At 40.0% G+C, this 13,339-nt stretch overlaps 1 protein-coding gene across 3 annotated transcripts in view; it reads right to left on the bottom strand.

Annotated features, from left to right (window-relative positions):
* The window catches only part of MIA2 (MIA SH3 domain ER export factor 2), a 117,488-nt gene extending 107,233 nt beyond the window's left edge, over window positions 1-10,255 (bottom strand). For all 3 annotated transcript variants that reach the window (XM_050798943.1, XM_050798941.1, XM_050798942.1), the window contains exons 1-3: window positions 9,942-10,255; window positions 7,125-7,258; window positions 3,122-3,208 (exon numbers count right to left, since the gene is read on the bottom strand). In XM_050798943.1, the coding sequence (XP_050654900.1) occupies window positions 3,122-3,208; window positions 7,125-7,258; window positions 9,942-10,056 (336 nt within the window). In that variant the 5' untranslated portion in view covers window positions 10,057-10,255. The remainder of the gene's footprint in view (window positions 1-3,121; window positions 3,209-7,124; window positions 7,259-9,941) is intronic.
* Window positions 10,256-13,339: the final 3,084 nt, after the last annotated feature.

Consider the following 13,339-nt stretch of genomic DNA (forward strand, 5'->3'; position numbering starts at 1 on the left):
ATGGCTATTCATACGTTACTGAAGCTAAGCATAAAAATGGACAGTTTCCTCTGTATCTTCGGGTCTTCATTCTTTTTTTTGTTTGTTTTTTTGAGATGGAGTCTCGCTCTATCGCCCAGTCTGGAGTGCAGTGGCATGATCTCCACTCACTGCAACTTCTGCCTCCCGGGTTCAAGCAATTCTCCTGTCTCAGCCTCCCAAGTAGCTGGGAAAACAGGCGCACGCCACCACGCCTGGCTAATTTTTGTATTCTTAGTAGAGATGTGGTTTTACCATATTGGTCAGGCTGGTCTTGAACTCCTGATCTCAGGTGATCCACCTGCCTTGGCCTCCCAAAGTGCTGGGATTACAGGTGTGAGCCACCACGCCCAGCCTGGTTCTCCATTCTGAAGATTCCTGTGTCACGTAAAATTGTGATCAAATAAATTTGTATGCCTTTTCACGTATTAATCTTCCTTTTGCAAGTTGACTTTTCATCTGACTTTCAGAGAGAACTTTCCTCCTTGAATCCTCCAGGGATAATGACAGTACCTATTTTACCGAGGTGTTGTGAGGATTAAATAAGTCAAGCGTTTAGAATAGTAACTATCTCTAGTAAATAGTCGCATATCCCAGCCCAAAGTTACAGTACCCCAGATACAACCAGAAATGTGGGGATAAAAGGCCCAATCGTCTTGCCTCTCTCTCTATTAAAGACAACTCTGAAGGGCCATTCCAGCTCCAGAGCTCCTTAGGAAATCAACTGAGACCTTCACTGCAACTACATCACAATTCAACTTCTCTGTCTGCCCAGTCATGCTTCTTTTTTCTTTTTCTTTTTCGTTGTTTTTGTTTGTTTGTTTGTGTGTTTGTCTCGGCCTCCCAAAGTGCTGGGATTACAGGCGTGAGCCACCGGGCCCAGCCAAGTCCTGCTTTTTCTTTTGTTCCTTCACAGGTGCTATTCCCAAACTACCCAGCAAACTTCTTGGATGCAAAGATTCATTTCAATATCTGTTTCCCAGGGAACTTGATATAAGAATTTGGGGCATCTGTGCACTTACTTTGTGCATGGCACTGTGCTAGGTGCTGGGATTCTGCAGTAAACAATAGAAAAAACTAATTGTAAATTGCAATAAATGAGGACGGGTGCAGTGGCTCACACCTGTAGTTCCAGCACTTTGGGAGGCCAAGACGAATGGATCACTTGAGGTCAGGAGTTCGAGACCAGCCTGACCAACATGGTGAAACCCCCGTCTCTACTAAAAATACAAAAATTAGCCGGGCGTGGTGGCAGGCCCCTGTAATCCCAGCTACTTGGAAGGCTGAGGCAGGAGAATCACTTGAACCCAGGAGACGGAGGTTGCAGTGAGCAGAGACTGTGCCATTGTACTCCAGCCTGGGCAATAAGAGGCGAAACTCCACCTCAAAAAAAAAAAAAAAAAAGAAAGAAAGAAAAAAAGAATTGTAATAAGTGCTATGAAGAAAATAAATAGAAAACTGTGATTAAGAAGCAACAATTCCTTTAGAATCATCATGGAAGGCCTCTCCAAGGCACTGGTTTTTATTTTTAATTTTCAAACTCAACATACTTTCATTTCAGTTTTATTGAGGTATAATTGGTATACATAAACTGCATATAATGAATGTACACATTGGAACAAATGTATACACTTGTGTTACCATCACCACAATCCAGATATTGAAACATATCCTTTGCTTCCAAAAGTTTCCTAGGAGGCACTGATGTTTAATCTCAGGCCTAAAGGATAAGAAAGAACTAGCCAAGTGAAGTGTTTGGGGAAAGCATTCCAACCAGAAGAAATAGCCTGTTTGGGTCCCCGGGCTGCGAAAGAGCTTGGCATGTTCTAAGAACAGTCAAAAGTCCAGATTGGCCACGATCGTGGTGAGTGACGGGAGAATGGCACCAGAGACAGGGTCAGCAAGGGAGGCAGGAGCAGATCATGTGGGACTGTGAAGCCAGGGTAAGAAGTCTGGGTTTTATTCCAGGTCCAGTGAAAAGCCACTAAAGGGCTTTAAAGGAATGACATAATCTGATTTTTTGTTTTTACAAGATTCATTATTGTTTGGAGAATGGATTGAAAGAGGGCAAAAGTATAGACAAAGAGTATAGTTAGAAGGCTATGGTAGTATTCTAATCAATAGATGAAGCTGCTTGTGGTGGCACACCTGTAATCCCAACCATTGGTGAGGCTGAGACGGGAGGACTGCTTGAGCCCCAGGAATTCTGGGCTATAGTACAGTTTGATTGTACCACTGTGTTCCAGCCAAGAGATGATGGTGCCTTGAATTAGGGTGATAGTGAAAATGGAATTGAAGAGAAGACAATATACTCCAGATATATTTTATAAATAGAACTGACAGGACCAATTATTATATAGTAAATAGACAGCTAATCCCAGAGTTTGTGATGGGAAAGAGCCAGAAAATAGGCAGTTTGTTTAACTAGATAGACTCCCTTCTCACTGACCTCATTTAAGGTAAATTGGCTTAAGCTAGAATCTGAATTAAATGGGCTAACCAAGTTTATTCATTGAAAAGTCACCTCCTGATTCCCTTGAAGCCCAACATTATCATGCTCATGAAAAACTCCAACAGCAAAAGAGGATGTGCAGATATGAGACTAACGAGTGTGGTGGAAAATAAACTTTTATCTTAGTAAGACAATAGCATTAGTAATAATATCTAACACTTACTGAGCACTTAGTGCTCTTCTATGTACTTTTACATATACTCATTTATTCTTCAATATATGTGAAGTAGCACTGTATTATACTCAGCACCTCCACTTTACAGATAAGGAAATTGAGGCATACCAGGCCACATAGCTTGTAAGTGGTTGAGTCAGACTTTGAACTCAGTCCATCTCCAGAATCCATGCTCTTAACAACTACACTCTACTGCCTGTCTGTTAATTTTTCAGAAAGCAAAATCTTTTACTGTCACCAAATTTGTCTTACTTAATTTTATTCAAGCTCAAGCTATTCCTAGAGCAAGTTCTCAGGTCAACTATTTCATGCATTCACTATAAAAGGTACATAACCAATAGGCACTGATACTGGGGAAAACTGTTTTAACCAAGAAATTTTAAATTCAATTAACAACTGAGAATGAGTTTACTCACTTTAGTCGACATTTGAATTTCCTCAGATATGAACACCTCTTCAATCTGGACAGCATCTCTGGGAAAATATCCAAACTCTATTCCTTTCTGTCAAAATGAAGAACAAAGACCATCGAGGAAGAATGATCAAAGCAATAATAATTATTGAACCTAATTTTGTCCCATGTCCTTGGCTTTCATCTACTCCAAATCGCAAACATTGACAATCAATTTCCATATAAAAGAGAGTAAAATCATATTTTGTTATTCAAAAGAAGAGCATTTATTTAAGGAACAAAGAGCCAAATGGTAAAATGTCGCTGTTTCAAACTTCAGAAAGAAACCTGTTCCACTTACTCATTTTATTCCTTTTTCTGTTCTTTAACAACCTTTCCTGTCCAGGTCAACTGCAGATTTACACGAGTAGACCTGGGATATCAAAAGGCAAGGCAATGGTGGCGGTAGCCAAGCTAGATGGAGTAGTGACATATTCAATGTTTTCAGGATGTTAAAATCAGACAGGCGGTTTAAACTCTGAAGGGCCACAAATGGATTCATCAAGATAGTAAAGGTCTACAATTCCTACAGGGAGGATTTGGTTCCATTCTACTTTTCTGGGGCTACCTTAATAACAGAGATCCTCTTAACCCAGTTCAAGCAAGGCAGATTGTCCCCCAAGGGTGAATGTTTTACACAGCCACCCTCAGCCCATTTCCTAACCCTGTTAAAGTTTTAAAGAACGTATTTCTTTTGGTCGTGTACTCCAGCACCTTTGTACCTCAACTGTGATTTGTCCAGCTCTCCATAGCTGTAACTATTTGGAAACTGACAGCCTGTGGGTCCACAGTGTGGTTTCTTAAACAGCTAACTGCATGAACTAAACATCAAATGCACAAAAGTAAATGTGCCTAAAACTTCGCCCTGGCTCCACACATTAAACATTGCTTTTATGTGGAACCATTATGTTCACATATAGTAAATAAAAAAGAATGCTTTCTTTGACTTTTGTGACATCTAAGATGCCACTTTTTGTACGGCTGCATTGGATGCCTCCAATGAATTCAAGACACAGATTGTTTTTTCGTTTTCATTTTTTAATAGAGGCAGAGCCTTGCTCTGTTGCCCAGCCTGGAGTGCAGCAGTGCAATCATAGCTCACTGTAACCTCTAACTCCTGGGTTCAAGCTGTCCTCCTGCCTCAGCCTCCCTCAGCCTCTGAAGTAGCTAGGACTACAGACATGTAAACACCCCACTAATTTGTGTGTGTGTGTTGTGTGTGTGTGTGTGTGTGTATTCTTGCTATGCTGCCCAGGCTGGTCTCAAACTCTTGGCCTCAAGTGTTCCTCCTGCTTCAGCTTCCCAAAGCACTGGGATTACAGGCATGAGCCACCACGCCTGGCCTTAGATTGGCATTTTAAAGGCACCAGAAGCAGTAGGGCAAGTTGGGAACTGCAGAGGCCAGACAAGCAATTCTGGCCAGTGACAACTAGAAGTCCAGTCCTAGAGCCCCTGATGGTAAAGGAGAATTTTTAAATAAAATCTGCTCCTTCAAACAGTGACCACAGGGGCTATACAAAAGAAGAGGTCTGGTGCATATGTAATATGGAAGTGATATATGTATCAAGTCTATCATGTTTGTTCAGCTTGGGAGTAAAAGTACTTATCATAGCACCTTTGCATTATAAACCATAATGATACAATCAAAGAGAAACCTTTTTTCAATGGAAAGTATTAATCATTGATTTTCCCATGTTATATATTCAGAGATTATTTAACCTTCTAGAAATTTCAGCATACTAAAGCTTTGGGCCAAATAAAAGGCTCTCTCAGCTGGGTTGTCTTTTTTATTTTTTTGTTTTTGTTTGTTTTTATTTTTTTGTTTTTTGTTTTTTTTTTTTTTTGAGACAGGGTCTCACTTTGTAACCCAGGCTGGAGTGCAGTGGTGCAATCACGGTTCACTGCAGCCTCTACGTCCGGGCTCAAGCGATCCTCCCACTTTAGCCTCTCAAGTAGCTGGGTTTACAGGCATGCACTACTACACCCAGCTAATTTTTATATTTTTAGTAGAGATGAGGTTTCGCCATGTTGTCCAGGCTGGTCTCAAACTCCCGGCCTCAAGCGATCCGCCCACCCAAAGTGCTGATATTACAAGTGTGAGCCACCGCACCTGACCTGAGCTGTTATTTTTTTCTATAAAAAACTTACACATGTAGGGCCAGGTGCGGTGGCTCACGCCTGTAATCCCAGCCCTTTGGGAGGCCAAGACAGGTGGATCACCTGAGGTCAGGAGTTCCAGACCAGCCTGGCCAACATGATGAAACCCGCCACTACTAAAAATACAAAAATTAGTCGGGCGTGGTGGCAGGCACCTGTAATCCCAGCTACTCAGGAAGCTGAGGCAGGAGAATCGCTTGAACCCGGGAAGCAGAGGTTGCAGTGAGCTGAAATCGCACCACTGCACTCCAGCCTGGGTGACAGAGCGAGACTCTGTCTCAAAAACAAACAAACGGCCGGGCGCGGTGGCTCAAGCCTGTAATCCCAGCACTTTGGGAGGCCGAGACGGGCGGATCACGAGGTCAGGAGATCGAGACCATCCTGGCTAACACGGTGAAACCCCGTCTCTACTAAAAAATACAAAAAACTAGCCGGGCGAAGTGGCGGGCGCCTGTAGTCCCAGCTACTTGGGAAGCTGAGGCAGGAGAATGGCGTGAACCCGGGAGGCGGAGCTTGCAGTGAGCTGAGATCCGGCCACTGCACTCCAGCCTGGGTGACAGAGCAAGACTCCGTCTCAAAAAAACAAACAAACAAACAAACAAACAAACAAAACTTATACACCTAGCTTCCCTACGCTACCAACCTTTCTGGGGATCTCTTCAATAACAACTCAGCCCTTCATTTGCTCAGAAAGAAATGTCTTTTAATCTGATTAACTAAAACTTTGCAGTCTCTTTACAACTTGACCATTGGCGGGGTGCAGTGGCTCACACCTGTAATCCCAGCTCTTTGGGATGCCAAGGCAGGTGCATCACCTGAGGTCAGGAGTTTGAGACCAGCCTGACCAACATGGTGAAACCCCATCTCTACTAAAAATACAAAAATTAGCCAGGCGTGGTGGCATGCGCCTGTAATCCCAGCTACTCAGGAGGCTGAGGCAGGAGAATTGCTTGAACCCGGGAGGCGGAGGTTGCAGTGAGCAGAGATTGCACCACTGCACTCCAGCCCGGGCAACAAGAACGAGACTTTGTCTCAAAAAACAAACAAACAACAAAAAAAAAACGAAAAAAAAAACCTTGACCTTTGGCAGCACCAAGAAATGACTGGGGTTGCCTAGCCATCCCATAATATAAAGTCCCTCCAAATAAATATAAAAATCTAATTTTAAAAATGATGCATGCTATGTAAAAATCAATTCAAGAATTCTAGGCATTCTCTTAACCCTCCATCCCAACTATACTGCCTTCCCAAAAAGCCTCTTTTATAGAAATATTGGAACTCCCACTAAACATGACCATTTTTTGTTTGTTTAAATATGTTAAGGGTTTTTAATATATATACTGTGTTTTGAAATTCCTAACATTTCTTTAAAGATGAAAAGCAGGTATCCTTGGCTGGGTGCGGTGGCTCACACCTGTAATCCTGGAACTTTGGGAGGGCGAGGCAGACAGATTACTTTAGCTCAAGAGTTCGTGACTAGCCTGGGCAACAGAGTGAAACGCTGTCTCTACCAAGAATACAAAAATTAGCCGGACATGGTGACACACACCTGTAGTCCTAGCTACTCAGGAGGCTGAGGTGGGAGGATGGCTTGAACTCAGGACATGGAGGTTGGAAGTTGTAGTGAGCTGTGATCACACCACTGCACTCCAGCCTGGGCAACAGAGTCAGGCCCAGTTTCCTGTTTCCAAAGAAAACAAAACAAAAAGAAAGAAAAGAAAAGAAAAGAAAGAAAAGAAAAGAAAAGAAAAGGAATCCTTGTGCAAGTTGGTCATTTATTCTGCATTCAATTTTTAAAAGTAGTTACTTACACTTCCTGCCCACAAATCTTCCCTTTCTCCTGCAAGTTTAACAAAAACAGATATCTCTTCTCCCTTAGTGAAGTTCAGGTATCTGCAGTCAGGTCCTCTGTAATCTCTCATGGCTGAGACTCTGCTTATTAAAGCTATGTAAAACATGTAAAGAAAAACACACACATTAAATTAAAATGTTATTTCTCCCCTTTCATCTTGCTCTCTTCCAATCCATCCTATATGTTTCCAAATGCTAATATCTTTATATCATTTATGGCCTCAAAAACCTACGTAGCCTTAGAGAGTCTAAGCCTTTGGGCCTGGTATCCAAGGCTGTCCATAACCTGGTCCCCTTTCTCTCTTTGAAAGGACCTCCTCCTATCCCTTCACACAGACTTGGCTACACTCAAGCTTTTTTATCCATTGTCCCTGGAACGTATCATCATCATTCTCTAGTCTGTAGGAAAGGAAAAAAGGTAATCAGTTTTCTTCCTGGCACTTACCATATTCTAGGCATTATGATAATTGCTCTCATATTTTTATTTTATTAAATCCTTAAAACAGACCTATGAGGTAAATAATTTCATCTCAGTCTAACAAATGAGTCTTTAGTGAAGGCTCAGAGAATTGGTCACACAACCCCAGTGGAGCCCGATTTGCCCTGAGGTTCTTCTCACTGCAAAATCTCCTTCCTTATTCTGAGCTTTTCTTTCTGTCCTTTCCCCAGTCTAGACACCTGTTTGCCCCTTCATGCTTAAGTCATGCCCTGCTTCCTCTGTGAGGCAGCCTGATTATTCCAACCTACTCCGACTGCCCTTTCTCTGAACTTTAATATTACCTATTATCCTTACTAGGCTGCATCACTATTTACTGTTTCATTTAACCTGTCTTGTCATCGTTCACTAAAATTAAATTTTCTGAAGGGGAAGAAACTTATCTTACATCTCATTTTATTCTCCTTAGATGCATAGCACCTGCCCCCCATCCAACCCAACATGTAGTAGGCCCTCAATAACTATGAACGAATCACAGCCACATATGCCAGATTCAGCAGTTCAACACATGAAGTAATATACACACCATATTATCTATTATAATTATACTGACATGTGTAAAACAAGATATTTTTATTGTCATGCAATTAAAGTTAAAATAACATCATAAATTTCTATAAATTTGAATGTTCCCTTTTCAGGTTCTATGTCTGGCCTTAAGAAAACTAAAATGATGTTGTAATATAAAGAGGGAAAGAAAGACTTTTTTTTTCTTTATATATATTTTTTTGAGGCAGAGTCTTGTTCTGTTGCCTAGGCTAGAGTGCAGTGGCATAATGATAGCTGACTGCAGCCTCCACTTCCCAGGTTTAAGCCATCCTCCACCCTCAGTCTCCCTAGTAGCTGGGACTATAGCTTGTGCCACCATGCTCAGCTAACTTTTTTGATTTTTTGTAGAGATGAGGTCTCACTATGTGGCCCAGGCTGGTCTCAAACTCCTGGACTCAAGTGATCCTCCCACTTCAGCCTCTCAAAGTGCTGGGATTAGAGGTGCAAGCCACCACACCCAGCCAAAAGATTATTATGACAATAAAACATCATATAGCAAACTTCTCTACATATTACGTTATATGTCCAAAAAGTTAAGGAAGAATGTTTACTCAAAATTATTACTTATAAATTATTTATGTTTATACTAATAATGTTTTCCATTTTTAATTTTCATGTTACAAATTAGAAGTAATTCTCACAGCCAGGCGCAGTGGCTCATGCCTGTAATCCTAGCACTTTGGGAGGCTGAGGCGGGTGGATTCCCTGAGCTCAGGCTGGGCAACACAGTGAAATCCCATCTCTACTACAATACAAAAAATTAGCCGGGTGTGGTGTTGTGCACCTGGAGGCTGAGACAGGAGAACTTGTGAGGCGGAGGTTGCAGTGAGTCGAGATGGTGCCATTGCACTCCAGCCTGGGCGACAGAGCAAGACTCCATCTCAGAAAAAAAGAACAAAAAGGTAGAATTTATTTAAAACAACTCTTGATTTTGCTGCGAGAGAAAAAATACATATTTATTATAACATAAAAACAAAAGGAAAAATAACTTATTTAAAGCAACTCTAATATATTGGGATATAATTTATTTTGCACCATAGAATAACAGAAAATTAGTTCTTAATAGAATGGAAATTAATTTCCATTTACAGTAAAAAAAAGCTTTATATTCAATGATATAAATAAAAAATGTATATTCTAACCCTGGTTTCAGTATTTTTACATAATAAATAACACAGAAATGATTAACATTTGATAAGGTTTAGAAGAATAAATCATGATGGTTTGAAATAAGAACACTTTTTAGGAACGTCATGAGAATCAGAAAGTTCTGTGTGTGAAACAGAAACTAAAAAGTAAAAGGCTTTCGTAAATAAAGGACTATCAAATTAGCCTGATGTCTTTTTTTATGTGAATCAATTAGATTTATCCTTTTTTTTTTTTTTTTAATGGGGCAGCCTTCTGAGCCAGAATAGGCTCAGAGACTCCCAGATTTATCTTTAAAAATAGTAAAAGGGCTGATTAGTTTGTTTTTGAGGTATGAATTAATATCATTTTAACTTCTGATATATTTCTATAGCAGACTGATTTTTGCTGTTTGTATATTTGTATTAAATACTATCACAAAATGCTTTGCTTCCAACATTTCTTTTTTACACCAAGCTATGCTTCATAATGCAAATATTTCTCAATGATACCAGTACTCATTTTTATCATGCATGACCACAATAAGATTTTATGTCATTTCAGAGCCCCAGTTTAGGAGGAGAAGAAGCGGGGGAAGCAAACTTACTTTCACATTCCAAGTCACCACATTTTTTCAGGTCTGCCAGCAGTTTTGTACTTTCCAGACACTTTGTCAGAGAAATAGCCAGAAGAAAGATTCTGTGGACGCCAAGTTTCTCCATGCTAAAACAAGCAACCAGGAATCCCAAGTGAGGTTTAAGCCAATTGTTCAGGCTGTAGAGATGTCAGCCAAAACAGGAGATATTTTACTCTCTTTACTAAATATAAGAGAAAAAGGGTTGAAGTTTTAAAAATTTCTTGATAACTACATTTTTCTACCGACTTGTTGGTTTAACTTGAAAGACAAACACTGTCTGTTTCCAATCTGCAGTGTCAGGTATTCCTGTAACACCTAAGGGTTTAATAATTAACAAGGATTTTTAGTTGGACTAATGTCTTATAAAGGAAGCCCATGTAAAACTGTCTCACTTAAAGGTACCTTGTGTTCAACAAGACAGTTTTTAAGTAGGTCTCCACAAAAGCGTAGTTACCTGCAAATACTAATTTCAGTGGATAATGTACATAGTGTGTGCAAAAATAGTAATAATTTATGTTAAAAGAATGGCTTTGAAATATCATGGTGAAAAGTATTTTTAAAAAGATTCCACTTGTATATTTAAAAACCCCTTGTTGTTACTATGAAGTTAAAACTTAATTTAGTTAAGAACAATAGTTAAAATGTAGTAAGTACTTACTATGTTCCAGGTACTGTCTTAAGTAAGTACTTAAATATCTGATCTGATTTAACCTTCACACCAACTCTCTGACGTAGGTAATATTATCATCCCCACTTTAGTATATAAGGAAACTGAGGCACAGAGAGATGGGTTAAATCACTCACTCAATGGCACGTAGTGAATGGAAAAGAAATGTTAACCTAGGTACGATGAGACCCCATACTTATAATCAACCACTTGCTTTACCACCAAGAATCAAGTCATCTGCCGTGTAAAGATGTCACTCTGTCTGCAACAATACTACTCCAGAAACAGCAGGTAGAGTATTACTCCATGTTTTAAAAACTGTATGCGTATTTCTGTAAGTGGACAGAGAATGAAAGAAAGATACCTGAATAAGTGCTCCCCACATAGTGGAAGTATATAGTGTGATTTCCGGTGGTATTTTCTTCTTTGTAGTTTCCTATATTGTTTGACTTTTTCTATATTGTTTGGCTTTATTTTTTTAAAAAGAAAGCATATATCTTTTTTGGTTTGGTTTGGTTTTTGAGACAGAGTCTTACTCTAGCCCAGGCCAGCCTCCCGGGCTTAAGCAATCCTCCCACCTCTCCTTCCTGAGTAGCTGGACCACAGGCATGCAGGACACAGCTGGCTAATATTTTATTTTTAGTAGAGATGAGGTCTCACAGTGTTGGCCAGGCTGATCTTGAATTCCTGGACTCGAGTGATCTTCCTGCTTCAGCCTCCCAAAGTGCTGGGATTACAAGCATGAGTCACCACATCTGGCCCATATATTACTTTAAAATAAAATAAATCAGCCGGGCCCAGTGGCTCATACCTGTAATCCCAGCACTTTGGAAAACCAAGCCTGGAGGATCATCTGAGGTCAGGAGTTCAAGACCAGCCTGGCCAACATGGTAAAACCCCATCTCTACTAAAAATACAAAAATCAGCCAGGTGTTGTGGCAGGCACTTGTAATCCCAGCTACTTGGGAGGCTGAGATAGGAAAATCACTTGAGCCCAGGAGGCAAAGGTTACAGTGAGCTGAGATTGCGCCACTGCACTCTAGCCTGTGAAACAGAAAGAGCGTCCATCTCAAAAAAATAATAATAATGAAAAATAAATAAATAAATAACAAAGCTATGAAAATCCAGTCATTTGAAGGTTATCGTCACTCAAAAAGGATCAAAATCCCACATTGGAAATTTTTGGGTAAAAACTCCAGGTCTCCATTGATTTTCAGAAACCACGGTTGTCCAATTTCATTCTTTGGAAAATATTTGTCTAAGCCCTCCTTTGCTGTACTTTTTCACTGTATTTGGACATACCAGTGGGCATACAGTTGGTCTTCTGATTCTCAGGTCAGAACCCAGCACTTGTATGATGTCACGCTCCCCTCTAGTGCCTGACACAAATAGGACAAATACCTAGCCCCTGAGCAAGCTAAAGTAAAGGCAGGACTTTTGCTTTCAAGATCCTAAGTAAAGGAAGTTTGTTTGTTGCTTTGTTTTCCAAAAACAATGATCAGTAGTAAGCCCACTCTCTCAGAGCTAAGATTTTTATATCCTTTAAAAGAATCTGATAGAGCATGCATTTCAGGATCATTTGGATCGCAACGGAGCACTGCATAGTTGTATGCAAACACATACAAAAAGGTGTAGGTTAGGTCAGGTGCCTCACACCTGTAATCCCAACACTTTGGGAGACTGAAGCGGGAGGATTGCTTGACCCCAGGAGTTTGAGGCTGCAGTGAGCTATTGTCACACTGGGTGACAGAGTGAGACCCTGTCTCTATTTTTTAAAAAAAGATGTAGGTTAGTTTCTTAAGTACCTTTGCAAATCTACAAGCTGTGTTGTTAAAGACATTTAAAGAAGGATCGGCTCTTCAGCATCAAAATGTAGCTCAGGGTTATTTGCATATTTTGTAATATTGCATATTTGCAGAGTTATTTGCATATTACCAAATCCAGTATTAAATCAAGAACATTTAGTAATTAATGTAGTTTAACTCTCCTTGTTTTTGTATTAAATATTAAAGAAAATATAAAGAATTTATAGATAAATTCAGAAGTAATTGACTTAATCATGTTCTAAGTTAACAACAGCAAGAGCCCAGCAAAATCTAAATTTGGTATTGATTGGCCTGAGGGAGATTTGAGTTGAGAAAAATTTTTGCCTAAGATGCTGGTCTGGAGAGATTTGCTCCTACGAGAAATGCTCCCACACTCTTGCTTCTTAATGCATTCAGATTATCTCATTTTATGTTCAGATCATTATTTAAGTTATAATTTAACAGATATCTGAAAATGTGTTAGCACAATGTTGATGAACTGCCTCTAACAAAGCTGGATGAGGAGATGGCACATGAAAGGGAAAAGAGCATTTGGTTAAAAGAAACCAAAGTGTGACTTTCACTGTAAAAAATAGTCATATTAACTTAGCCAGATATTATCTAATTGCTGATGCATTTTGCAGAATATATCAAATTCATCAAATGTAATGCTAAATGTTAAAACTGAGGAAGGTGTCATGGTAACACAACTCAGCCAGGAATACTGATTTGGAAGGCCTATACTATTCTTCACAAACCATATGGGGAGTAAGAGTACTTATTGCATAATGCTAAAGAATGAATCATCAGCCAGCCATGGCAGCTCATTCCTGTAACCCCAGCACTTTGAGAAGCCAAGGCAGGAGAATCACTTGAGCCCAGGAGTTCAAGACCAG

This window comes from Macaca thibetana, chromosome 7 (assembly GCF_024542745.1).
Source record: "Macaca thibetana thibetana isolate TM-01 chromosome 7, ASM2454274v1, whole genome shotgun sequence".
Lineage (NCBI taxonomy): Eukaryota > Metazoa > Chordata > Mammalia > Primates > Cercopithecidae > Macaca > Macaca thibetana.